General features: G+C 34.9%; 1 protein-coding gene across 1 annotated transcript; it reads left to right on the top strand.

Annotated features, from left to right (window-relative positions):
• Nucleotides 1-89: 89 nt before the first annotated feature.
• Nucleotides 90-27268, top strand: dhx30 (DEAH (Asp-Glu-Ala-His) box helicase 30). The gene is made up of 20 exons (XM_073848091.1): nt 90-264; nt 370-497; nt 661-771; nt 4066-4232; nt 5131-5239; nt 5355-5504; nt 6968-7120; nt 9211-9687; nt 11631-12014; nt 13626-13701; nt 14419-14523; nt 14715-14890; nt 17483-17689; nt 19032-19113; nt 20726-20919; nt 21021-21171; nt 22973-23130; nt 23363-23466; nt 24303-24442; nt 26653-27268. The coding sequence occupies exons 1-20, from the start codon at nt 90-92 to the stop codon at nt 26928-26930; spliced, it is 3525 nt and encodes a 1174-aa protein (XP_073704192.1). The 3' UTR covers nt 26931-27268.
• Nucleotides 27269-27922: the final 654 nt, after the last annotated feature.

The following is a 27922-nucleotide window of genomic DNA, read 5'->3' as shown; positions in this document are numbered from 1 at the left end:
CAGTATATGTAATCATTTGAGCAACATTCCGGTAGGTGGCGCTCCCGCCGGAAGGTTTCCCGTCAAAAGCGGCGAAGAAGAGATCAGAAATGGCGATGTCCTGTGCGGTACTCATGCCGGTTCGGGCACTGGTCACTTTAAGAAAAAAAACTCTTGAAATTAATAAAGACATCTGGTCAAACTGGACGACAGTGTGTCATTATAGGAGTAAACCTGGTGTCATACCTAAACATCGGCATTCTCCGCCGGAAACGGTTAATGGAGGTAAGACATGTGAGATCGGCGAATACATAACACATCAAGTCAAAGACGAATGGATCTAAACACACGCGCTTGATCGTCTCTAAAGTATCTGGGGTTTGTCTACAGGTCGTCCTGATCTTCTTCAAGAGTTTCCTCAGCCGAAGAACCTCTTGCACGTCACGCTGTCCAGATCTCTGGGTCTGTCCGATCTGTCGCAATATATCCAGTACAGCTGCACTGATGGAGAGCTCAAGGTTAGATGTCGCTGTCGCTGTCTGGAAACATCACTCAGTCATTCTGCTTGATTCTGTAGATTATCAAACGTTACTGTGTGATTATGATGGTGTCTATGTATTTCTCGTCCTCTTGGCATTTTATATGTGACACTGAAATACTGTGTTCGATGTCTTTTATTAGAGAGCCACAGTGACCCTTCACTGGCCCGTGAAGATCGAGACCGAGGGCTTCGGGTCCCGTAAAGTAGAGGCGGAACGACAAGCAGCAGCTGCGGCTCTGTGTAAACTCAGAGTAAGTGTGTTCTGTCCAGTGTTGGGGGTAACGCAAGTTACGTAATAATATTACTTTTTCCAAGTAAGTAGTAAAGTACCGCATTACTTTTTAATTGACAAGAAAATCTCTGAGTTACTTTTTCAAATAAGCTTTTACCCCCATTTATTGATTAAAAGCCCCCTTGTTGAGAGAAATTGTAAGATGTTACTTTACTTCTAGAATAAATGTGACTAGTCACTAAAAAACAAACACGGTGTTCTTCAAAATTAATAAAAACACTGAAATTCAACACAAACCTGCAATAATTAAATATGTTAAATAATACAAATATCCTTTATGTATTTAATCCCATTTTATTAACCGATGTCTTTGCTGCCGACCTTCGATGATCCAATTCATCCATACTAATAAGCACAAATTACTCAAGATAATCGAACATTTGTTTTCCGTTTTTATTGCTGAAGAGTTGACATTTTACTTTTGTCTAAACCTGAGGCTTTTGGTGTGAAAAGGCTTTTACATTTGACAAAAATACAACTTTTTATGTTTAAAAATAAACAAGCAAACCCTGCGCAGATTTAAAAAGTAACGCAAAAGTAACGTAACGCATTACTTTCCATAAAAAGTAACTAAGTAACGTAATTAGTTACCTTTTTAGGGAGTAACTCAATATTGTAATGCATTACTTTTAAAAGTAACTTTCCCCAACACTGGTTATGTGTCATATGCTAAAAGCAATAGTTTACCCAAAATGAGCATTTGCTTTAATACATGCTTACTCTCAGGCCATCCAAGATTAGGATGAGTTTGTTTGTTCGTCAGATTTGTATAAATGTGTGATTCCATCACTGTCTCACCAATAGGTCCTCTGGAGTGAATGGGTGCCGTCAGAATGAGAGTTTAAACAGCTAAGATAAACATCACAATAATCCACACCACTCCAGTCCATCAGTTAACATCTGGAGAAGACAAAATCTGAAACAAATCCATCATTAAGACATTAACTAAAACACATAAGTCCATAATTCATAATGGCTTGTAAACGGTGCTTGATCTGTGCAGATTTCTCTCCTGATTCAGACCAGACCACTTTTTTTACTGGAGGAGCGTTATTATGGACTTGTGTGTTTTAGTTAAAATGTTTTGATGGATTTGTTTCAGCTTTTGTCTTCTCCAGATGTTAACTGATGGACTGGAGTGGTGTGGATTATTGTGATGTTTTTATCAGCTGTTTAAACTCTCATTCTGACGGCACCCATTCACTCCAGAGGATCCACTAGTGAGACAGTGATGGAATCACACATTTATACAAATCTGTTCCCATTGCATTTAATATGACTTTTTTTTTCTGTGTAATATAACCATTAATGGAGACAAAAGACTAGAAAAGTTTCATAAAACCTGTCCATACTACATGTGCACTATATACAGTCAAGTCCATATATATTTGGACACTGACACACTTTTCATAATTTCGGCTCTGTATGCCACTAGAATAGTTTTAAAATGATACAATCAATATGAAATTGAAGTGCAGACTTTAAGCTTTAATTCAAGGGGTTGAACAAAAATATAACATAAAATGCTAAGAAATTACAACCATTTTTATACGCAGACCCCCCCATTTTCAGGGGCTTAAAAGTAATTGGACAAATTAATATAATCATAAATAAAATGTTCATTTTTAATATTTTGTTGAGAAATTCTTAAGTCTGGAACTCATGGACATCACCATAGACTGGGTTTCCTCCTTTGTGGTGCTTTGCCAGGCCTTTACTGCAGCTGACTCCAGTTGTTGGTTTGTGGGTCTTTCTGCCTTTAGTTTTGTCTTCAGCAAGTGAAATGCATGCTCAATCAATTTGAAATGAGAAGATTGACTTGGCCATTGCAGAATATTCCACTTTTTTACCTTTAAAAACTCCTGGGTTGCTTTTGCTGTATGTTTTAGGTCATCGTCCATTTGTACTATGAAGAGCCGCCCAAACAACTTTGCTCCATTTAACTGAATCTGGGCAGACAGTATATCCCTATACACTTCAGAATTCTTCCGGCTGCTTCTGTCTTCTGTCACATCATCAATAAACAGCGGTAACCCAGTGCCACTGGAAGCCATGCTCATGCCATTACACTGCTCCACCATGTTCACAGATGATGATGTTGTAGGCTTTGGATCATGAGCTTTTCCAAGCCTTCTCCATACTTTTTTCGTCCTGTCATTCTGGTACACATTGATTTTAATTTCAGCAGTCCAAAAAATGCTTTTCTAGAAGTGGTCTGGCTTTTTAAAATGTTTTTTGACAAAGTCTAATCTGGCCTTGTTTGCACCTTGTGGTAAACCCTCTCTATTTTACTCTGAAGTCTTCTCTTGATTGTACACTTCCTGCTATCCCTCTGATGCATTTCTTTTGTTTTTGAAGCCTAACAATTGTCTGTTTTACTTGCATGCAGAGCTCCTTTGACCGCATGATGGGTTCAGAGCAACAGCTTCCAAATACCAATGGCACACTTAGAATCAGCTCCAAACCTTTTACCTGGTTAATTGATGTAGAAAAAATGAAGGAATAGCCCACAACTGTCCATGAAACAGCTTTTGAGTCAATTGTCCAATTACTTATGGTCCCTTGAAAAAGGGGGGAGGTACATTTTAAAGAGCTGTAATTCCTTAACCTTTCTACCAATCTTAATTTTTAAAATTAAAGCTCAGAGTGTGCACTTTAAGCTCATATTCATTGTATAACTGTAACTTTAATATTTTTTGGTCAACAGCTAAAATAATAAAAAATTGTGTCAGTGTCCAAATATATATATGGACCTGACTGTATGACCCAGGACCACAAAACCAGTCAAAAGGGTCAATTGTTTTTTTATTTAGATGTATGCATCATCTAAAAGCTGAATAAATAAGCTTTCCATCTATGTATTGTTATTAGGACAATATTTGGCTGATATACAGCTATTTAAAAAATTTCCAATCTGAGGGTGCAAAAAACATCAAAATATTAAGAAAATCACCTTTAAAGTTGTCCAAATTACGTTCTTAGCAATGCATATTAATAATCAAAAATTACGTTTTGCTATGTTTATGGTAGGAAAATTGCAAAGTATCTTCATGCAACGTGATTTTACTAAATATCTGAATTATTTTTGGCATAAAAGAACACTCGATAATGTTAACTCATACAATTTTTGGCTATTGCTACATCATGTATTCCAAGTCTTTTAAAGCCATATTCTGATTCACTGATTCAATTAACCATTAAATGTAAAAGTAATTTCACCAGTAATTCTGAAAATTGTTCATTCTGTTATTAGGAGCTGGGAGTCCTCAGTCAAGGAAAGCAACCATCTGTAACAGCAATGACAGGACAGAAAGAGAGGCAGACGTCTGTCTGGGAAGATGAAGATGGAGATGTGGCTGTCCGTGATCCTCCAAAATATCTGCCGTTCCAGAAGAAATCACGGAAGGAAAGAGACCAAGGGTACTATAATCCTCTACCTTAATACTGATTAATTATTTCAAGTTTGTCATTCCAGTAGGGCTGTATGCATAAATCAAAGATTCTCTCTAGAATTGATTCTGAGCTTAGTTTTTTTAGCATTACATTCCAGTCATTTACATTTAGACATTTAGAAGATGCTTTTATCCGAAGTGACTTACAAAAGAGGACAATGGAAGCAATCAAAAACAATATTGCAATAACATGCAAGTGCTTATTTAGCCTAACGCAGTACATGTATCAAAGTCTTTTTTTTAATTATATAATAAATAAAAAGAAAATAGAATAAAAAAGAAAAAGCAAGCTAAAATAGATACAAGAACAAAGAAGCTAGTGTTAGTGTTTATTTATTTTTAAGAAAACAAGCAGTAAGTAAATTAATAGAAAATAAGTCTAAAAGGGCTATTTTTTTCCAGTCATATGCAAATGTAAAAACAGTGTGCCAAATACATTTTAAATACTATCCGATAACAAATATGTAGCAAAATGTATGTTAAAATAGATGACAGACAAAATATGCTTGCAAGGATATGCACTTGGCTGTTGTTCAAAGATGTTATCAGTGATGTTGCAATTAAAAGCAATGTGCCAGATTAATAGTGATTTTTGTGCATTTTAAAAAGTAAATGGGGTTGAGGAGTGAGCCCTGAGGAACCCCATTAGTTAAATGATATGACTTAACTCATATCAGTAACAGTAATTGTTTTTTTTATGGCAACGTAAGGTGTTTTCAACATTTACAGATAATTATTGCCATATGAATCAAGTCAGGAGTGGACAGGAATACCTATAGTATGGTTCAATGTCATGCATTCATATAAATATGACGCACAATTTGAGATCTAGTTATGCATATTTGTGCATGTTTAATATTTTATAGGCTAATAGAAGAGGATCCAGCAGTGACTGAGGCGCTCTCCATATTTCCAAAGCCAAAGGCACTTCTTTGCACTGTCATCCAGGTGGCCACGTCATCCAATAGAGTCAGAGTATGTATAAACGGTTACTGATCAGCACACATCTCACAGATAGACATTGATTTCCCTTTTCTCCTGTTTGCTTTCATTCCTCTGTGTTTCTGATTCTCTATTCTCTCATGTGTAGGAGCTGCTTCAGTACAGAACTACCGGTGGTAAGGTAAAGACGTGTGAGTTGACCGTGTGCTGGCCGGAGAAGATGACCTTCACCGCTCATGGCCATCGCAGAATGGAAGCAGAGTCAAACGCAGCAGCACTGGCTTGTCTCAAGTTTAAGGTTGGACAGAAAGCATACACATACAATTCTTCAGGAAACTGATTCACAAGAGTCATTTGTTCATGAAATAGACAACATATGATGTGCATCTACAAAAATATATATTTACAAGCAGTGTTGGGGAAAGTTACTTAAAAGTAATGCATTACAATATTGAGTTACTCCCTAAAAAAGTAACTAACTACGTTACTTAGTTACTTGTATGGAAAGTAATGCGTTACGTTACTTTTTCGTTACTTTTTAAATCTGGGCAGGGTTTGTTTGTTTTTAATATAAAAAGTTCAATTTTTGTCAAATGTAAAAGCCTTTTTACACCGAAAGCCTCAGGCTTAGAGAAAAGTAAATTGCCGTCTGTACAGTAGACCACAGAAGAACAAATGTCTACTCTTCAGCAATAAAATAAAGGAAAACAAATGTTAGATTATCTTGAGTAATTTTTGCTTATTAGTCTGGATGAATTGGATCATCGAAGGTCGGCAGCAAAGACATCGGTTAATAAAATGGGATTAAATACATAAAGGATATTTGTATTATTTAGCATTTAATTATTGCAGGTTTGTGTTGAATTTCAGTGTTTTTATTAATTTTGAAGAACACTGTATCTGTTTTTTAGTGAGTGAGATGAATTAATGCATGTTCACATTTATTCTAGAACTAAAGGAACATCTTACAATTTCTCTTAACATGGGGACAGGAGAGCTTTTAATCAATAAATGAGAGGGAACTTGGCGTTACTTATTTGAAAAAGTAACTCAGATTTTTTCTTGTCAATTAAAAAGCAATGCGTTACTTTACTAGTTATTTGGAAAAAGTAGTATTATTACGTAACTTGCGTTACTTGTAATGTATTACCCTCTACACTCATTACAAGTGATGTGCTCCAACATACTTGTTAATTGAATTTGAAAACTTATTTCTGAGATGTAAATAAATACACCATTGTCACATATTGCAAAAACCTATTTTTTTCACTCTGCGAACCATAATTTGAGAAGCACCGCTTTAGAATGTCCTCTAATTCTGACAAGCATTTTTTTCTGTTGTGTTAAAAAAACTAAATACTACTTTTACACTGTGATCAAATTGGTTTCTATGCAGTTTGACAAAAATCGTCACTATGAAAAACACTAAAGAATTGTGTCAAAACAGAAAACCTTTATTGTAAAGACTACAACAGACTAGTAACCAAAAGCACCTGTTCACAGTTTTTTTGGACTGTGACCGATTCATGATTCAAAAGACGAGTCTTAAATTCAATTATTGTGTAATTCAAAATTTTAGATTTTGACAATCTACAATAAAGGTTTTCTAATGGACTCTCTTTGATGGATCACATGTAAACCAATGGGAGTCAATGTGATCCCAAAACACTGAGAAAAATGTATGCAGTACTTTAACCAGCATTTCAAGAAGTTTATCTAATTCCACTATTGATAACCCCTCTGCTTTGAATCTGTCCACAGGAGCTGAAGCTTGTTGATGAGCAGAACAATCCTCATACTCACGCCAGGTACCATCAGCAGCAGGTGCGTGAAGCTGGAGAGAGACACAGACGACCCTGCCGTATCGATATACCCACACATCTAGAGCAGAGGATTCAGGAGTTCCTCTCACAGGTGAAACATGTACAATCTCACTCACAAATAATGGATGTTCCATGACTATATGTGACCCTAGATATGTAGAAAATTTTCTGAAGAAAATGTGAGTGGTGCTTGCAGTGGCAAAACTCGGCCCTCGGTTGCTAGGGTGTTGATATGCAGTTGCTATGGCACCCAGGATGGTTGCTAGGGCCGTTGCTGGGCTACCCAAGGTGGTTGCTATGGTGTTGCTAGGGTACTTGGGGTGGTTGCTAGGGCGGTTGCTAGGTTACCCAGGATGGTTGCTAGGTCGGTTGCTATGGTTCCCAGGGTGGTTGCTAGGGTACTTAGGGTCATTTAATATACTTTCACTCTTCACTGAACGCTCTTTTTTTTTTTTCAGAAGTGCTAAACCTGGCAGGAGCACATATGTGACCCTGGACCACAAAACCAGTCATAAGGTTAAATTTTACAAAACTGAGATATATAGATCATATGAAAGCTCAATAAATAAGCTTTCTATTGATGTATAGTTTGTTAGGATAGGACAATATATGGCCGAGATACATCTATTTGAAAATCTGGAATCTGAGGGTGCAAAAAAATCAAAATACTGAGAAAATCACCTTTAAAGTTGTCCAAATTAAGTTCTTAACAATGCATATTACTAATCAAAAATTACATTTTGATAGGTTTACAGTAGGAATTTTACAGAAAATCTTCATGGAACATGATCTTTACTTAATTTCCTAATGATTTTTGACATAAAAGAAAAATCAATAATTTTGACCCATACTATGTATTTTTTGGCTATTGCTACAAATATACCCCAGCGACTTAAGACTGGTTTTCTGGTCCAGGGTCACATACGTACTTGCAGGCAACCTGCCAAAAAAAGCTTGCTAATTTAAGTTTGAAAATTTGCATAAAGTAAATATTTTCATTTTAGTTTTAGGTTTACTGTACAGTAATTGTATTTTTATTGAATACTCCAATATATATACTCCCTAAAACATAGTATTACCACACTTTATTACGTTTATTATTTTATTATATAAATAAATAGTCCAATGATTTTATTATAGGTCACACTATGTGTAGTGTGAGAACCAAACCAATGCATATTGCCAATCTAAAATTAAGTTTTGGTATATTTTACGATAGGAAATTTACAAAATATCTTCATGGAACATGATCTTAATATCCTAATAATTTTTGGCATAAAAGTAAAATCGATAATTTTGACCCATACAATAAAACATAAAGTAAAACACCAAACAAGTGTTCTAAAATGTAATCCACTCAATGTTAACTAATTGTTTGTTAAACTATCGTATAAAATACGATATTAATATCACATTTGCGATCAAGCTCAAGCACTGTTATTCATAAAAACAGCTCTCCTGCTTGAATATTGTTTGATATTACTTGAATATCTCATATCGTATATGTGACCCTGGATCACAAAACCAGTCACAATTATCAAATTTTCTTTTATGCCAAAAATCATTAGGAAAGTAAGTAAAGATCGTGTTCCATGAAGATATTTTGTAAGTTTCCTACCGTAAACCTATCAAAACTTAATTTTTGATTAGTAATATGCATTGCTAAGAACTTCATTTGGACAACTTTTAAGGCAATTTTCTCAATATTTCGAATTTTGTTTTTGCACCCTCAGATTCCAAGTATTCAAATAGTTGTATATCAGCCCAAAACAACCCATACATCATCTGAAAGCTTATTTATTCAGCTTTCAGATGATGCATAATAATAATAATTGACTCTTATGACTGGTTGAGCAGCTTTCATAACTAATTATATAGTCATTTTAACTGCATTTAAATAGCCTTTGGCAAACAGTGAATGCTTTTGGACTCTCAAGAGTTTGTTCGTTTTTTTGCATATACTCATAAATACTTGGTAATGTCAGCTTGCATATCATTAAAAAACAATTACGCTATTATCAAAGACTAAAAATACCATAAATATTTGGAATGAAAAGGACACCTTGCTAATAAACAAGCAAACAAACTCGGCAGTACTATAGCACATATTAGACCTTTATATTTATTTAATTATTTAACACATTTTCTAGTGCCATGACCATTTGATTTGCATTTGTTTAGTATCCAGCGGAGGCTGAGGTTCAGAAACTGTGGGATGAAGAGGAGCAGCAGGCAGCTCAACAGGAGTCATCTGTCAGCTCAGATGATGATGATGATGAAGACTTCATCACAGACGCTATCACCGGTAGGCCGTACCGCGCTTTACGCTCGAATGAGGCAGAGAGTCTCAGCGATCACCTGCTCAGTCTGTGGATGAGGGCGGGGCCTGGTCGAGGGGTGGAGCTTCCTGTGGACTCCTATAAAAAGAGCATTCTGGATGCGGTGAGATCCTCACAGGTGATCTTGATCGCTGGAGAGACAGGCTGCGGGAAAACCACTAGGATCCCACGCTTTCTGCTGGAGGGGCAAGTTAAGGAAGGAGAGGGGGCCAATTGCAACATCCTGGTCACGCAGCCTCGCCGGATCAGCGCCGTGTCTGTGGCACACCGTGTAGCGCAGGAGATGGGACCCGCTCTCAGACACTGTGTGGGATACCAGGCAAGAACATACAAGACATTTCAATCTGTTTAGAAATATATGTGACCCTGGACCACAAAACCAGTCTTCAGTAGCGCAGGTATATTTGTAGCAATAGCCAAAAATACATTGTATCCACCAAATGTTCGGCAATCAAAATTTTTCCTTTCAGCCGAATAAGCAACAAGGCCGAATAAATGATAGCGAACAATGATGTGATGCGATCAAATAGAGGCGTGCACTAATGATCAAACATGTGTTCAGTGTGGAAGCATTTAAAACTGTCCGAGAAAGACTCAAAAATCATTCCCAGCAGCGACACCAATTGTGTTTATTCTGACAGCCAGGGTTCAAAGACCAAAGATGACAATCATTCACAAATCTGCTGCTGCCAGCAAAAACTAGGACTGAGCTCTTCTTGCGGGTTTACCACTAAATAAAAGTCTACACTTATAAATGTTAGTTTTGTCATTTTACTGTGGTTTTGTCAAATAAAATAAAGTAAGACAAAAATAATGCTAACAACAATCATTACAACCACTCTATTAATACATTTATTCTAACATTCTTCTTTGCTCAGCAAGGCTGCATTTATTTGTAGATTAGAAACACACGCCTGATTCAAGAAGGAGCTCTTAAAAATGGCCAAAGAATATTATTTTACCCATTTTTAATTTTTAAGTTAAATTGTGCTTTGTTGGTAGGCTGTAATGTCTACTAGAATGTTAAAAATGTTCACAGTGTTAAATAAATATTTTTAAATTGTTGTTTTGTAATAGATTTTGTTCTTTAAAAAGCAAATATTAGCTATTTAATTTATGCAATGATGAAAAAATTGCCAAAATACATGGGGAAAAAACACAAAAACATGTTCAATAATCAGCCTTCGGCCCAGTAATTTTGTTCGGCTTCGGCCAAGAATTTTCATTTTGGTACATCCCTACTAAATTATCCATTTTTCTTTTATGCCAAAAATCATTAGGCTATAAAGTAAAGATCATGTTCCATGAATATATTTTGTAGATTTCCTACTGTAAACATATCAAAACGTAATTTTTGGTGAGTAATATGCATTGCTAAGAACTTATTTTGGACAGATTTAAAGGCAATTTTCTCAGTATTTAAATTTTTTTGCACCCTCAGATTGCAGATTTTCAAATAGTTGTATCTCGGCCAAATATTGTCCTATCCTAACAAACCATACATCAAGGAAAGCTTATTTATTCAGCTTTCAGATAATGTATAAATCTCAATTTCCAAAAATGGGCCCTTTTGTGGTTCAGAGTGTTCACATATGTGCTTAAAGTTGATGTGAAATAACTCTTTTCTAAATGCATGTTATTGGTTTTGTTATATGAGGATCATGAATGCTTCATTTAATTTTTGCATGACCGTTAGTCTGCATGAATCGCACCCTTATTCAGATCTGCCTCCATTTTTAAGGCCAGTGCTCACATCTCAAAATCCAATCAACTACTGATGGATAGAATGGTGTCCCTCCCCACTTTTTCTTTTTCAATAATGTTTCATGCAGGTGTACAACATAACATGGCAGAAAAGATCTGTTAACGCTTGCATTTCACTGTGATTTTATGAATTTAAGAATATGAAAAGATAAGTAAGCTAACAAAACATCCTTAAAATGTTCAAATCCACTTTTTTCCTCTTTAGTTTACAAACTTTCAGAATCATTCTTTTGATAAGCTTGAAGGCTTGTTCACACCAGGGTTATTATAGTTAACTAAAACTAAACTATTTTTGTTACTTGAAATAAAATAAATGTACTAAAGGTACGAAAAAAAACCTAAAACTTAAAAAATACTATAACAATCAACATATTGTATGTAGACATATGTAGTCTAAAAGCAAAAAAGTTAGCAAGCATTAAAATGAAAACAGAAAATAACAAGTTTAGAGTGTTACTAAACTATAACAGTACTCTAACAGGTGTCTGTGTCTCTCAGGTGCGTCTGGAGTCCCGTCCACCGGAGCGCAGCGGTGGAGCTCTGCTCTTCCTCACGGTGGGCGTCCTCCTGCGCAAACTGCAGTCCAACCCCGGTCTGAAGGGCATCAGTCACGTGGTGGTGGACGAGGTTCACGAGAGAGACGTCAACACGGACCTGCTCCTGGCCCTGCTGCTCTCCACCATAAAGGACAATCCAGACCTGCGTGTGGTTCTGATGAGCGCCACGGGCGACACGCGGCGGCTCTCTCGGTATTTCGGCGGATGTCCAGTGGTGCGTGTGCCTGGATTCATGCATCCGGTGCAGGCCAGGTTCCTGGAGGAGGTGATGATGGAGATGGGTCGACCGATACCGCGGATGAGCCAAGAGAAGAGAAACGGCAAAGTGAGTCGGTCCAATGGTTCAAGTTCAAGTTGTGGACTGTAAATATACTGTCTGCTAAAAAGTAGGGATGGGATGATAAATCAGTTTGTGGATTGATTCTGAGATCTTCTGAATGCATCGCCATCTTCGGAATCAATTGGGCTTAGATTTTAACAGCAGATGGCGCTCTAATCTATTTTTTTTAGAGCTTTTTTTTTTAGGAGCACTTGTACTCCTAACTTAAATTTAAGAGCACTGTCAATTTCAGGAGCACATTCTAAACAATAATCAAAGAATCTGACAAGATTTCTAGGTGATATTTGACTCTTTGTAACTTTATTAAAAGTATATAATCTTTTATGTCAAATTATTAAAAGATTATATTTAAGCTTATTACAATTTCTAATTAAAACAACAGAATAAGAACAAGTAGGATAAGAATAAGTTACCAATCAAATGAAATCAGTATTAACCAAATTAATTTGTACTACAGAGGTGGCACAGAAGAACACAAAAGTGTCATGTAAGTGTATTTTCAGATGTTTAGATGTTAGGTTGAGATTAATGTTTTAAATATAAAATGTTAAATACAGAAATATTAAATGATTTGAATAACTAAAAATATACTTTAAAAATGAATCTAAATCTGCCAGTAGGTGGCGGCAAGTCACTGATTTAATTACTGAATCATTCATTCATTCGATTAGTTTGAACGGCTGATTCATTCAGGAATAAAGCAAGTGATTGTCTGTATGAATGGGATATTTAATCATTTCGCTAGATTAGTTTAAAAACGCACGTTCATTCATAAACTAAACATCACTGTGTTTGAGTGGAGATGCGCAGCGGCTCAGTTGTGACTTTGTTTCATACTATTTTTGACGACAAAATAGAGAAAAACCAGGCAGCAGTGTTATAGTCAGAGAATGTAATTCACTTAATCATAACTTCTTGTTTATTTAACTGTTGTATTAAATCAATATCTCATTTACCTCATTCATTTACAAACTCCCATAAAAATTATTAAAAGCTGTCACTCATCTTAGTTCATTGTGATCTCACAAAGCTCTATTATAATCAATGAAGGACTTTGTTTATGAAAGGAGTAATGATTTATTACTCAACGTTGCAAACACATGTAGAAACCTTTGAGGCTCCCCTGAGCGCAAACACAAATATGCTGATCGGGTCAGTCGCACATGGTGCTCCTAAATATTTTTTCATAATTGCACGCAGTAGTTTTCAGTCGCAAATGTGAGTGAAATGGTTGCACTCTAGAGCCCTGCATGTCATCTAATTTCACCTCGGTTCAGAATGCCTTTATGATGTGAGATTAATGTAAACAGCCCACTGTGAAAGCCCTCGTAATTTGCTTCAACTTTTTCTAATTGTATGATTATTTTAGATTCAAGTGCTTGTAAGGATGTGGAAACAAGCAGAGTACGGTTGTTTCTAAAGCAAGCAGCGCCATCTGCTGTTCAAAACTTAGCTCAGAATCGATTTGAAAAAGCATTGCGATGTGTTCGGAAAATCTCAGAATCGATGCTAAATCATTTCTCGATTCACGCTGCAATGATTTATCATCCCATCCCTGCTAAAAAGTTTTTTTTTTCTGCTTTTTATTGTTTAAAGGTAGAACATGATGTGGCTCCTGATCTTGATCTGGTGGCTGATGTGATAGACCACATTCACAGCAATGGAGAGCCAGGTAAAGATGATTTCAGGAAAATCAGAAAACGTTAGGCTGATGTGAATACGCTCTGTTAAATCTGTCATTCCATCACTTGCTCATTAATGGATCCTCTGCACACTGCAAAAAATGCTTTTCTTACTTTCTTGTTTCCAGCCAAAATATCAAAAATCAAGAAGGATTCTAGATGCGTAAAAACTGTCTTGTTTTCAGAAAAAAATAGTCAAAATGAAGTGAGTTTTTGCTTAGAACAAGCAAAGTAATCTGCCAATGGGGTAAGCAAATAAAATCGTATTTCAACCAGAAAACAAGATTATTTTTCTAACCCCATTGGCAGATTATTTAGCTTGTTTCAAGCAAAAATGCACTTAATTTTGACTTGTTTTTTTTTTCTGAAAACAAGACAATTATTTTTACTCTAGAAAATCCTTCTTGATTTAAGAATTTTTTGATATTTTGGCTGGAAACAAGACCAAAAATTTAAGTAAGAAAAGTGCAGTGCAGTGAATGGGTGCCGTCAGAATGAGAGTCTAAACAGCTGATAAAAACATCACAATAATCCACACCACTCCAGTCCATCAGTTAACATCTGGAGAAGACAAAAGCTGAAACAAATCCATCATTAAGACGTTTTTCACTCAAATACAAGTCCATAATCTATAATAATGCTAATTGTTTCTCCTAATTCATTTTCTCCTTCTCATATACTGACTACCAGTGTTTGCTCTGCTGCAGGCGCTGTGTTGTGTTTCCTCCCAGGATGGCAAGATATTAAAGCTGTACAACAGAAACTGGAAGAAAAAGCAGCTTTCAGATCCGGCTCACAGCTGATTTTACCATGTAAGCACATCAGCTGCAGGCTCATGGGATATTTTCAGATTACATCACAAGATATGGCTCAATTAAGTTACAATTCTAAATGCATTGAAATATACAAACTGTATTTTAATCTGCTTTGACTATTCTGTCTACTCTCTTGTTTATGCAATGCATGTGATTTTGAGAACATGTTTTCTCCGTCTCCACTGCAGTGCACTCTAGTATGGCCGTATCGGACCAGCAGACGGTGTTCCAGCATCCTCCAGACGGAAAGAGGAAGATTGTTCTGACCACCAACATCGCTGAGACCTCCGTCACCATAGACGACATCGTGCACGTAGTGGACGCCGGCTGTCAGAAAGAGCAGAACTACGACCCCAGAACCAAGGTGCTCCACCCGCCTTAACACTCACAATGCACTCTTTGGCCGAAAATAGCAAAAAAAAAAGCTCTTTCAGTGTTCGGCGGAATAAATGACACCAAACAATGACGTGAGGCGATCAAATAAAGGTGCGCACTAATGATCAAACATGTGTTCAGTGTGGAAGCATTTAAAACTGTCTGAGAAAGACTCAAAAATGATTCCCAGCAGCGACAGTGAGAGACTGTTTAGAAGCGCATCGCATGTCTTCATGAGAAGAGAAAGGTTACTGTATGATGACTGAAATCATCCATTAGTCAATCAACTCCAGAACGTTCTGTTGTCTAATACACCAGACACCAATTGTGTTTATTCTGACAGCAGCTCCTTAGCCAGGGTTCAAAGACCAAAGATGACAATCATTCACAAAACTAGGACTGAACTTAGTATTGTTATTTTACTGTTGTTCTGTCAAATAAAATTAAAAATTAAGACAAAAATAATGCTAAACAATCATTCCAACAGCTCTATTAATACATTTATTCTAATATTCTCCTTTGCTCAGGAAGGCTGCATTTATTTGTGCATTAAAAACACATGCCTGATTCAAGAAGGGGCTCTTAATAATGGCCAAAGAATATTATTTTACTAACTTATTCATTTTAAGTTAAATTGTGATTTGATTGTAAGCTATAATGTCTACTAGAATGTTAAAAATGTTCAGTGTTAAGTAAATATTTTTTTGAAAAGCAAGACAAAACTGTAAAAAGCACATTTTGGCTATTTAATTAATGCAATGGTGAAAAATTGGTCAAATACATGGGGGAAAATACACGAAAAACCGTGTTCAGTAATCTGCCTTCGGCCTGGTGTGTAATTTTGTTCGGCTTTGGCCGAGAATTTTTTATTTCGATAGATCCCTACCCTGAAGAAATAACATTTAAAACTCTAAAAAAAAAATGTAATAAAGGAACAAAGCTTTGCAAATACTGTAAGACCCTCAAAATACACATTTATTTTTTTTCAAATTTTTTTTTACAAAGATTTTTAAAAAGTCATAACCATTTAAATGAAAAAGTTACAAATTTCACATTTGAGTAATTTTAGATCCATGTATGTAAGGGGTTCTAATAGGCATATAAACTACTCTTTGTAAAATTGTTCTATTAGTTTTGATAAACTTTTGTAAAAAACATTTAGCCTTTTTTCTCTCAGACACTCTTTCGGGACAGAATTTAGTTTCAAAAAAACATAAATTCCATTGCAGCATGAAAAACTAATATTTTTTTTATCCAAAAGCAAAGGTAAAATTTTATTTTAGAAAACGTAAATCCAGGAGCGCTTCTTGGACTCAAAACAAGTTTGTTAGAGGTGCTCTTTGGATGGGAAAATATAATCAACAAAGCAAAAGGAACTCCAAGGCACTCTCATTTGGAAGAAGTTAAAAAGCCTTTATTGCAGCGGCTTGGTCACATTAAACCTTTCTAAAAAACTCCAACGCGTTTCAGCACATGGCCTTCATCAGGGAGTCAAACAGTTCTCCCTGATGAAGGCCATGTGCTGAAACGCGTTGGAGTTTTTTAGAAAGGTTTAATGTGACCAAGCCGCTGCAATAAAGGCTTTTTAACTTCTTCCAAATGAGAGTGCCTTGGAGTTCCTTTTGCTTTGTTAAAATTTTATTTTGTTTGAAACTTTTCAGAGAAATCGTTTTTCAGTTTAATAATTTTTCCAATGTTGTTTTGATTAGAAAAAAATATGTAGGTTTCATGAATTAGGACTGTTTTTGAGTAAGTTCAAAATAATTTAATTAAATTCCATTAATTCCAATAGGGTTAATACTAATAATTCTCAGAGTATTTATTTTATTTTATTTATATAGCAAATTTCATACACAATGGTAATTCAAAGTGTATGTGTTATGTGTTCTTATAAATTTCAAACAAATATATATTTAGCTAAAAATTCTCAAATGTATGTGACCCCGGACCAAAAAACCAGTCTGAAGTAGCTCAGGGATATTTGTAGCAATAGCCCAAAAAAAAAACCGTATGGGTCAAAATGATCGATATTTTTTTTTTTTCTTTTATGCTGAAAACCATTAGGATATTAAGTAAAAATTATGTTTCATAAAGATTTTTTGTTTGTAAATTTCCTACCGTAAATATATCAAAAATAAATTTGATTAGTAAAATGCATCGCTAAGAACTTAATTTGGATTTTCTCAATATTTAGATTTTTTGGCACCCTCAGATTCCAGCTTTTCAAATGGCCAAATCTCAGCCAAATGTTATCCTGTCCTACCAAATCATACACCAATGGAAAGCTCAGATGATGTATAAATCTCAATTTCAAAATATGGACCCTTATGACTGTCCAAGGTCAGACATATTTTGCACATTCACTCATCAGATTAATTAGAAGTTGCTGATCAGATACAATATGATTATAATTGAAAAACATGAAGTTATGACTGTTATAGAACAGTGATTGTTTGGGTCCAAACGGACAGGAATGTGAAAATAGTGACCAGATTTTGAATGCAGCATGAGAGTAAATTAATGTGAATCCCAGCTCAGTAAATGAAGGCGTCTGAAGCTGATGGTTGTTGTTTGTTCTCAGGTCTCTGCTCTAAACACAGTCTGGATTGCACAAGCCAACGTCACTCAGAGAAGAGGAAGAGCGGGCCGCTGTCAGCCTGGACACTCCTATCACCTCTTCCCTCAGAAACAGCTGGACAGCATGTCTGTGTTCCCCATCCCAGAGATCCTGCGCACCCCTCTGGAGAGCGTCGTCATCCAGGCCAAGATTCACTGTCCGGACAGCAAAGTAAGTGAGCAAACCATGAGGGATAAAAACTGTTTAACTGCTTTGATCTGCTTACTTTAACATTCAGAAAAGAAGCTTAATTTGGTCAGTTCTCTGAATTAAGATCAGCTTATTGGATTATTCTGTTGGCTAACTGATCAGACTTTTGGTTATTATTCTAGCAACATTCTAATCATGCTAGTAACAGGCTAATTATGTTAGAAACCTGTAAACAAGATGCTAATTGGGCTAGAAACATGCTAACATCATGCTAGCAACATTCTAATCATGCTAGTAACATGCTAATAACTTACTAACCATGTTTGAAACATGCTAATAACATGCTAATCATGCTAGAAAAATGCTAACATCATGCTAGCAACATTCTAATCATGCTAGTAACATGCTAATAACTTACTAACCATGTTAGAAACATGCTAATAACTTGCTAATCATGCTAGAAACATGCAATCAACATGCTAATTAGGTTAGAAACATGCTAATTAGGTTAGAAACATGCTAACATCATGCTAGCAACATTCTAATCATGCTAGCTATACGTTAGTCACATGCTAATGTTAGAAACATGCTAACCATGCTAGAAACATGCTAACATGTTAATCATGTCAGAAATGTGTTAATTAGGCTAAAATCATGCTAACATCATGTTAGCAACATTCTAATCATGCTAGCTACACGTTAGTAACATGCTAATGCTAGAAACATGCTAACAACATGCTATTTAAGCTAGAAAAATGCTAACATAATGCTAACAACATTCTAGTCATGCTAGAAACATGCTAACAACATGTTAATCATGCTAGAAACGTGTTAACGTGTTAATTAGGCTAGAAACATGCTAACATAATGCGAGCAACATTCTTTTCATGCTAGCTACACATTTGTAACATGCTAATGTTAGAAACATGCTAACAACATGTTATTTAGGCTAGAAACATGCTAACATCATGCTAGCAACATTCTAATCATGCAACCTACACGCTAAGAACATGCTAATCATGTTAGAAACATGCTAACAACCTGTTAATCACGCTAGTAATGTTAACATCATGTGAGCGACATTCTAATCATGCTAGCTACACGTTAGTAACATGCTAATCATGTTAAAAACATGCTAGCAATATGCTAGTAACTTGCTAATCATGCTAGCTACATGCTAGTAACATGTTAAATAAGTTAGAAACATCCTATCTATCCAGACTATCGCTTCAAAACATTCAAGCTTTCAGCTTTAAAACTACTTGAAACTTTAATCAAACAGTTTCTAAAATTTTCCCACACTTTCTGATCAGGCTTTTTCTTGACAAACTTTATCTATTTAACATTATTTATCCTGATGCAGGCTGTGGACTTCCTGTCACAAGTGCTGGATTCCCCCGACAGTCAAGCAGTCAAAGTTGCTGTGAAGAACTTAATGGATATTGGTAAGTGTTTTTGTTTATTTTTTATTTTTTTCAGTAGTGCTGTTAAAGTGAATCAGATAAATCAAGTTTGTTTTTCTAATGTATGTTTAATGCATATTTTCAGTTTGAAATGATGCCGTTTCATTCTGGTCTGTGTCTCAACTAAACCCTGTCTCTCAGTGTCTTCAATTCACAAACACACTCTTGATTCACATGCAGCAGCTCCTGTTTATCAGTCAATGATGGAAATCATGTTAGATTACTACTAATATGATTGTGATCATCTCTCGAAAGACCAAATAGACTGAGATTCTAGATAAATGTGTGCCTTTGGCCATTTTTAAAACTAAAAGTAGTTTTAAATGTGTGTACAGCGATAGCATCTGAAATAGACACAAAGTAACACTGTTTCCTTAATACTTTGATTAAAAAAATTCTAAGTTAACAATAATAACCTTAATTGACCACATGCATAGAGCGCTCTTTAGAACTTCCGCATAATGATAAGCAGCTCGTAAACTTCTGCTGAAGCTGATTTTATATGTGCTATATATAGGTGGACACTCTTGAGACTCCTCTAGTGCCTTGCTCTTATCACAAACTGAGAAAAATAATAATTGCAACATCGTAAATAATGATAGCGGCATGAACATTCAGGAGAGAACCTGCATGTTTCTATATTTAAATGCATTGTGCGATAAAATTCACGTCAAAGATTCACTTTTCATTCATAAAGACCATGGAAAAAAAATTCTTTGTTTTACGGAAAACATCATTTTTAAGATGAAAATGAGATGAAATGCCCCATATAACCAGAAGATGGCAGCAGAGGATCAATCATTGGCTGCTATTTCAACTCCCTAGTTTTTTCAAGACGTCTTGCATTTTGATTTATTATAAAATTACTAGTATAATAAATTGTAGTACTCTTACACTGAAGTATATAGTATAGCATGTGCAGAAAGTCATTAAGCGCAGACACAAACAGCCTATAAAGGTGAATTATTTAAATACTTCTATGTAGTTCACTATACATTAAATAAGTTAAATATTAATGGTATAAGAATTACTACACTCAATATGAATCGATATGAATTTGAAATATTTTGTATAATAACTACATCTTTTAAGCTTTATCTTGAAGTGTAAAAGCTATTAAATAGCCGATATTTTACCAACACAAATGTGTTTCTGCTGTAGTTTAGTTACTCTGAATTTAATGCACCGCTCTGTTTTTGTCATCAGTTTGTCAGATGTTTTGTCCGGTTATTACTGTCAATCATAGCAATGACTGGCACATATTCAGCCGATTTACTCGCATGTTTTTTTATGTTTGGTCCTCTTTGACAAACAAAACTTTTCTTGGATTGTGCATGGATTATGTAGAGAAAACGAGCAAAGTACACTCCTATTATGCACAGTACAGCTGACCGGAAATGACTGAGCTGGCTTGACTAAACAAGGAAGTATTCTGTGCCTATGGTCAGTTGAAATGTACATTTAAGATTCACCAAACTGTTCCAGCTGTAGTTTCACGTGACTGTTGATCTGAGCATGTTTGATGAGCAGCACTTGTAGGTTTTGCTGTTGTTGTTTATTAAAGCTCTGGCTCTTCTCTTCTGTGGTGTGTCAGGTGTGCTGGACGCCGCTGAGAATCTGACGGTGCTGGGCGAGCGTGTGTCCTGCATGTCGTGTGACCCGCGTCTGGGGAAAGTGTTGGTTCTCTCGTCACTGTTTTCCTGCGTTCTTCCCGTTTTGTCGGTGGTGTCCTGTTTGACGCGAGATCCCTTCTATAACAGCATGGAGAACCGGGCTCTCGTCGCCAAGGTCAGAGAGCCATTCCAAGAGCTGATTCTGTTTGTCTGCACCAGTGTTCATCAATAGGCTCAGTGTTTTGTGCTTCCTATGGTTTGCTGTCATCTCTGCAGGCCAAGTCAGCTCTAAGCGGCTCCAGCTGCAGTGATCATCTGGTGTTCAGTCGTGCTGTTCAGGGCTGGAAAGAGCAGCAAGGCAAGGAGAGTAAGCAGGAGTTTCTGGACAAATACACTCTGTCTGGAGCCAGTCTGCGCTTCATACATGGTGAGACACTCATAATTAATGCCTGATGCTGAAACTAGACTAGAATCACTGACAAAGGGAACTGTTCACACTATATGGCCATCTCATATTATTTTGAGTGTACATGTCCATGCTAAGTCTTTATAAATCTTGTCAACATTAACCCTCAAAATGCATTTGGGTCTATTTTGACCTGGGAGAGATGCATAATAAATAAAAAAAATACATAGTTTTTAGTAAGGAAATTAAACTTTGTAAAAGCATAAAGATCCCTAAAACACACACACACACACACACACACACACGATATATATATTTTTTTTATTTGCAATTATTAATTATTTATTTATGAGATAAAACAATTAACAAAAAGTTTGGGTCATTTTGACCGATGTATGTATGGAGTACCATTAGGTGTGAAAAAGACTTTGTAAAATTATCTATGAAGTTACATTAGTGTAAACTTTTTTTTTTTTTTGGCATATGTTTAACTTTTTCCCATATCTCACACTTTTGGGATTGGATTTTATGAGTATGGTACCTATAAATGAACCATTTCAGCATTTTTTTCCATCTGAAAGTAAGTTTATGCAAGTAAAGTGATTTTATTTTTTGCTCTGCAAAAAATGCTTTTCTTACTTAGATTTTTTTTTGTCATTTTTCAGCCAAAATATCTTAATATTTTTAAATCAAGTAAAAATTATTTTTTTGTTTTCTGAAAAAAGTCAAAATTAATTTTTTTTTTCTTAGAACAAGCAAAATAATCTGCCAATGAGGTATGCAAAAAAATCTTATCTCTAGATATAAAACAAGATTATTTTTCTTACCCCATTGACAGAAGCAAAAACACCTAATTTTGACTTGTTTTTTTTTTTTTCTGAAAACAAGAAAATAATTTTTACTTGTCTAGAAAATCTTTCTTTTCTTAAGAATATTTATATATGTTGGCTGGAAATGACAAACAATTCGAAGTAAGAAAAGCATTTTTTGCAATGTGAAAACTTTTCAGAATAATATTTGTTTTGATGTTTTGTTACAAATGGGATTCTCAGAATACATAAATTATTATACATTTCATACAATTATATATTCAAATAAGATTTCTCATCAATATTGGAAAAAAATATTGTAGTTTTTTTACATGGTTTTTTACATTAATAAAGAGTTAAGTGCAGTAACAATATTTGCAACATTTAAAACTTTGAAATTTGTTCACATTCACTCATTAATGAGAAAATGCTAATCAGATACAGTATGGTTGTAGTTATTTTTTTTTTTACAAAACTACAAAATCAACATACTGTATGCTTGATTTGTTCTTCAATAGTTCGAAGCAATTTCCCTGATGACAACAATCATGATCAGTAATCGCGATTCTAATTTTATACCCTAGTAAAAAAAAAAAAAAAAAAAAAAACATTTTAGAATGCCTTTTTTGTTCAAACTAAGTACAGTTCAAGTCTATTAACATATTTACTGAGTAATGCATTATTTCAATGGGTCCAAATAGATCCGGAATTAGAAACATTTCTCTTGCTTTTGAGTATTTCAATGTTCTGGTTCTGCATCTGAACATCACATTAAATGTGTCTTAAACTTTGCTGCTGTTCTGTGAATTAGTTTTTTCTGAATGTGCACAAAACCCTCAAGTGACAGATTTGAAGTGTTTTCTGCGTTTTTAATTGTCTCCTTAGGATGAATGGTTTTGTGTTCCTCAGTCGCTTCAGATAATGTAAATGTCTAAATCTAGACTCTAGCAATGTTCTGTTGATTCCTCAGCTGATTTTCTCCTAATCTTCTTGGCTCTTTGTGTGTAAAACAGGCCTGATGCAGCAGTTTGGTGAGAATCTGTCTGAAGCTGGTCTGGTGGATCATTCTGCCGATTGTCTGCGTGTGTCGTCTCGTCTGAATCAACACAGTCAGCAGGAGCAGCTGGTTAAAGCAGTGCTGATCGCCGGCCTCTATCCTCACCTCATACAGGTGCAGCATACCTTTCTTTAGCATGCTTTTATATATGTATATAGTATCAGGCATTTATGTGTAATATTTATTTTGTAAGCACATCATTTCAGACCTTATTCTTTTTCTTGTAAAGATTCAAACTGATTTGAAAATGATTGCATTTATTAAAATTGCACTACAGACTTTTTAGTTTTGATGCACGTTTCTGTGTAGATGCACATCTGTTTCTAATGTTTCTGTATTTTATCAGGTGAAAAGAGGCACAGTGACCAAAAATGGAAGATTTCGGCCTGAAAATATTTCGTACCGTACTGAAAGTGGGCCTGTGCTTCTGCACCGCTCCTCTGTCAACAGGTAAATATATGAATAGAGTCACATACAGCAGCTATTAATAAAACATTTTTACACGTTTAAATAACTCAAATTTCTACAGAAATATACATTTTGAAGACAAGACCTAGAGCATTCCAGATATCTGATCAGTATTGCGTCTATTTTGATATGCTTTGTTATGAATGGGAATGAGTAGAGATGTATTTGACGGCCTGCATTATATTAGTGTTACTGCCTGATATATGATGCACAACAGAAACCAAAAACACAAATAATATAAATAAAAAAACAGAGCTCATTTTATTTCAGCTAGTTGCCAATGCAACAGTTCTAATTTTTATTTCGTTTTATGATGTCCTAAAATAACTGGTAACGCTTTACCGTAAGGTTGATTAGTTAATGTATTAGTTAACATGAACTAATTATGAACTGCACTTATACAGCATTTATTAATCCTTGTTAATGTTAATTTCAACATTTACTAATGCATTATTAAAATCTTGTTAACATAAATTAATGCAGAGTGAGGTTAGTTCAGACATTAATGTTTAACTAATGAACCTTATTGTAAAGTCTTACCAAATAACTAAATCTTAAACTAAAAAAAAAAAAAAAATAGACATAAATTAAAGACAATTTAGACAAAACACTAAAATTAAAAAATTAAAAACAAATTCAAAATAATTAATCACTTGTTGATTTAAAATACAGAATCTTCCTTTTCTGTTATAAAGTTGGCTTTAGAAAGCTATTTAAACTTACACTTTGACTGTCTTCTGAATGTGTGTCATTGTCATCTGTTGAATCATGAAGTGTTTGTTGAGTTGATCTGAAGTCGTGTGTTTTGTGTGATTCAGGGGAAATCCGAATGTGTCGAGTCGCTGGCTCACCTTCTTCTCTGCGGTCAAATCAAACGGTCAAGTCTTCATTAGAGACTCTTCGGTGGTTCATCCGCTGGCGCTGCTGCTCCTCACCGACTGTGACCTCAGCGAGAGAGGTAATGCCACACATCTCTTTATACTAGTTTTCATTGTCTTCATTGTGTACCTTTTTTTTGCATGACTAAGACAAGACGACACTGAAATCATTAAACACTAACTGACTATATCAACTTTCAAAAACTAAAATGTAGAGAAAAAACAAAAACCAAACAAACTCAAAAGTACAATTGCATGATATTTTTATTAAGTATATAATATGTAAATGTATTTGTAGTATACTTAGAATGAAATGTATTTTAAATGCATTTTAGTATTTTAGTATTTGCCCTATTCACCTGCAGTGTCTTGCCTTAAATGCAAACTATTTAAAGTATACTTGCAAAAGTTCAACTTTTGCACATTCAGATATGCTTTAAGTATATCCTTAGTTGGATTTCAGCACATTTAAAGAGCATTAAGTATTAGAAAAATTAGTTCTAATTTAGCAGACTTTAATTATACCAGTTTAGTATGCTAAAAATACAATTGCATGATATTTTTATTAAGTACATACTGTTATATGTAAATGTATTTGTAGTATGCTTAGCATAAATACTAAAATGTATTTAAAATACATTTATTTCATTTTCATTAGAGTAGTTTATGGTAGTGGTTGCCAGATATCAAGTGTTTAAAACTCCCAATCAGAGCTTCTCTCTTTAAAATGACACATTCTCTGCCCTGTGTTTAGTTTATCTTCCCAGCCTGGCAACCATTCACATACAAACTTACATCTGAAAACACTGACAAACACTTTAGTTGGACTTTTGCGCATTTAAAATGCATCAAGTACAAAAATAGTTGTTCCAATTCAGCAGACTTTAATTATACCAGTTAAGTATACTAAAAGTACAATTGCTGGGTATTTTTATTAAGTACATAATATGTAAATATATTTGTAGAATACTTAGCATGAAATACATTTATTTAAATTAAGCACATTTTAGTGTAGGGTCCCTGGCTCAAATTTTTGATTTTGCTAAAATTTATTCTGAAGAAAGATAGACATGTATAGTGATGAAAGCCAAAATATTAAATGTCATGGATGAATATTTACTGAGTATTGCACCATTTTGTAGAAGGAGGTCAAAATGGCAATTTTCACCTGAGATTCAGAGTCAAGTGACGGAGGTAAAAATGACTTCAGAAAGATGGCAGCATCATTATCTTATTTTTACACAGAGATTAGTAGCTCTATTAGTAAAATCTGTTGACTTTAGCAATCTTTGTTGCATTATGTGCCAATGGTGACCATTCAAAAATGGGGAAACAGCACTTTTCAAGTTTTTCTCCAAAGTTTGCATGTCTGTAACTCAAGAATTATTAAAGATATTTGAATGCCCTTTTAGATATTGGGTCTTAATAACCGTTCCTTTTGGCAACTTTATTTTTAATGCCCTATGAGATTTGGTTCCAGAGATAATGGAACCTCAATATGGCTCCAGGAGCCATAAAAAAGTCATATACACATTTTCAGTGGTCAAAAACCAAATGTGGGTCAGTAAAAAAAAAACAACAACAATACTTTTATTTTAAAGAGGAATACCTGAAGAACAAATAATGTTAAAACTAGAGATGTTTCTCGTTTCTTTCGGTCAATTCTGTCAACTACATTGAACATACCTGTCTGAATGCCATAAATATTTTTTTCCATAGTCTGAGTGCCTATAACTCAAGAAGTATTAAAGATATTGCAATATGATTTTAGATTCTAGTTGTTAATAAACTTTTCTTTTCTTTTAATTCCCAATATTTAAAAGGGCATTCAAATATCTTTAATACTTCTTGAGTTACAGGCATGCAAACATTGAAGAAAAACTTGGAAAGTGCTGTTTCCCCATTGGCACATAATGCAACAAAGATTGCTAACAGATTTTACTAATAGAAGGTAGAATCATTTTTACCCCCCTGTAACTTGACTCTGAACCTAAGGTGAAAATTGCCATTTTGACCTCCCTCTAGAAAATAGTCCATGCCATTTAATATTATATCAGCAAAATATAAAATTTGAGCCGGGGAAGTGTTTGAAATTTGGTTGATTTGACGTGGAATGACCCTATATTTATTTTTCACTAGCAATTAAAACTTGACTAAAATATGATAAAAACTACACTATGAAGCACAAGACAATGGTAAATACTAAAATATAAGCTGATTCATGGATGCGTGTTTGTGCTGTGTTTTTTTAGATGCAGTGGTAATGATTTTTTATTTATTTTTTATTAAGATTTTGGAGATCGTGTAGAAGTGGTGTTACCGGGTCTCTCGCTCATCCGATGGGAGTTTTCTCCTGACGTCTGGGAGTTACTGTGGGATCTGCGCACTTCCCTACAGGCCATGATCCACCGCAATCTGCGCCGCTCACAATGTCAGTCCACCGCAGACGACTGTAAGGACAGAGAGCTCATCACTTTATTAGCGGAGCTGTTAAATAACACTGATATAGAGTCTGTCAGCGATCAGGATGAGTTCAGCACAGAAAACACTCAGGATGACAGTCTGTGATGTCTATATATGTGAGAAATGTTTTGACATTCCAGTGTGGATCAAACTGTGCGGGATGAAATCAAGCTGCGTTATTTATTTATTAAGTAAAGAATGGTGGCATTTTTCATTTGTAGACAATGTAAAACCTGTTGCAGAAAGATACTTTCATCAAGTTTGAGAGACTATCAAGCTATAAGGATGTGTACATAATGTATCTAACTTTATATTAGCGTTGTGTCTGAGAATTATGAAAACTTCTATAATACTAAAGTATTTTGTGTGCCTGAGGACGGGACAAGTAAAATAATGTAACAAAGTGCATCATTTATTGTCCAATTAAAGACGTCCAAATCACACGCTGCATGATTTCAGTGCTCATTGAAATTTGATAAAACAATACAGTGGCTTGCGAAAGTATTCACACCCCTTCATTTTGTTTTTCTTTTACCTTTTTTTAAGCCTTAAGGCAAGACACTGCAGGTGAATATGGTAAAATAGCAATATGTCAATTAACTAATAGTTATCACCTTATTTACCAAGTTGATTGATTACATTGATAATTGCAACATTTTTTGTATTACAAGTTTTCTAAAATGCTATGTTTAAATATGCAAACGCGCCATTATTTAATGAAATGTGTGCTAATTTGCATAGAATTCTAGTTCAAAAATCTAAACACTGGATGAAGTCAGTTTCAAAATTCTTGTTTAATTTTTTTTGACATATTAGAGTCAAATGTTTTTACAGAGGGGATTTTGGGTATCTAATTTTGTCACTCCATAATTCAGATAAAACTTAAGACAGAAAACGATTTTTTTTTTCTACAATTTTGGGGAAATAAATTGTATAAAATCAAGCAAATTATATATGAACAGATCCATCTGTAAAAGCCTTCAGGATATAGACAGGAATAAAAATGTAAAGTGTGGTGTGTAAGTGCTCCTGAAGTGGAGATTTATGGTTCAGTGTAGGAGAAAAAACTCATTTTGAGAAAATGGCCTTTAAAAATA

This window comes from Garra rufa, chromosome 10 (assembly GCF_049309525.1).
Source record: "Garra rufa chromosome 10, GarRuf1.0, whole genome shotgun sequence".
NCBI classification, from domain to species: Eukaryota; Metazoa; Chordata; class Actinopteri; order Cypriniformes; family Cyprinidae; genus Garra; species Garra rufa.
The sequence above is the reverse complement of the archived record's forward strand: the minus strand, read 5'-3'. Positions and strand labels throughout refer to the sequence as shown.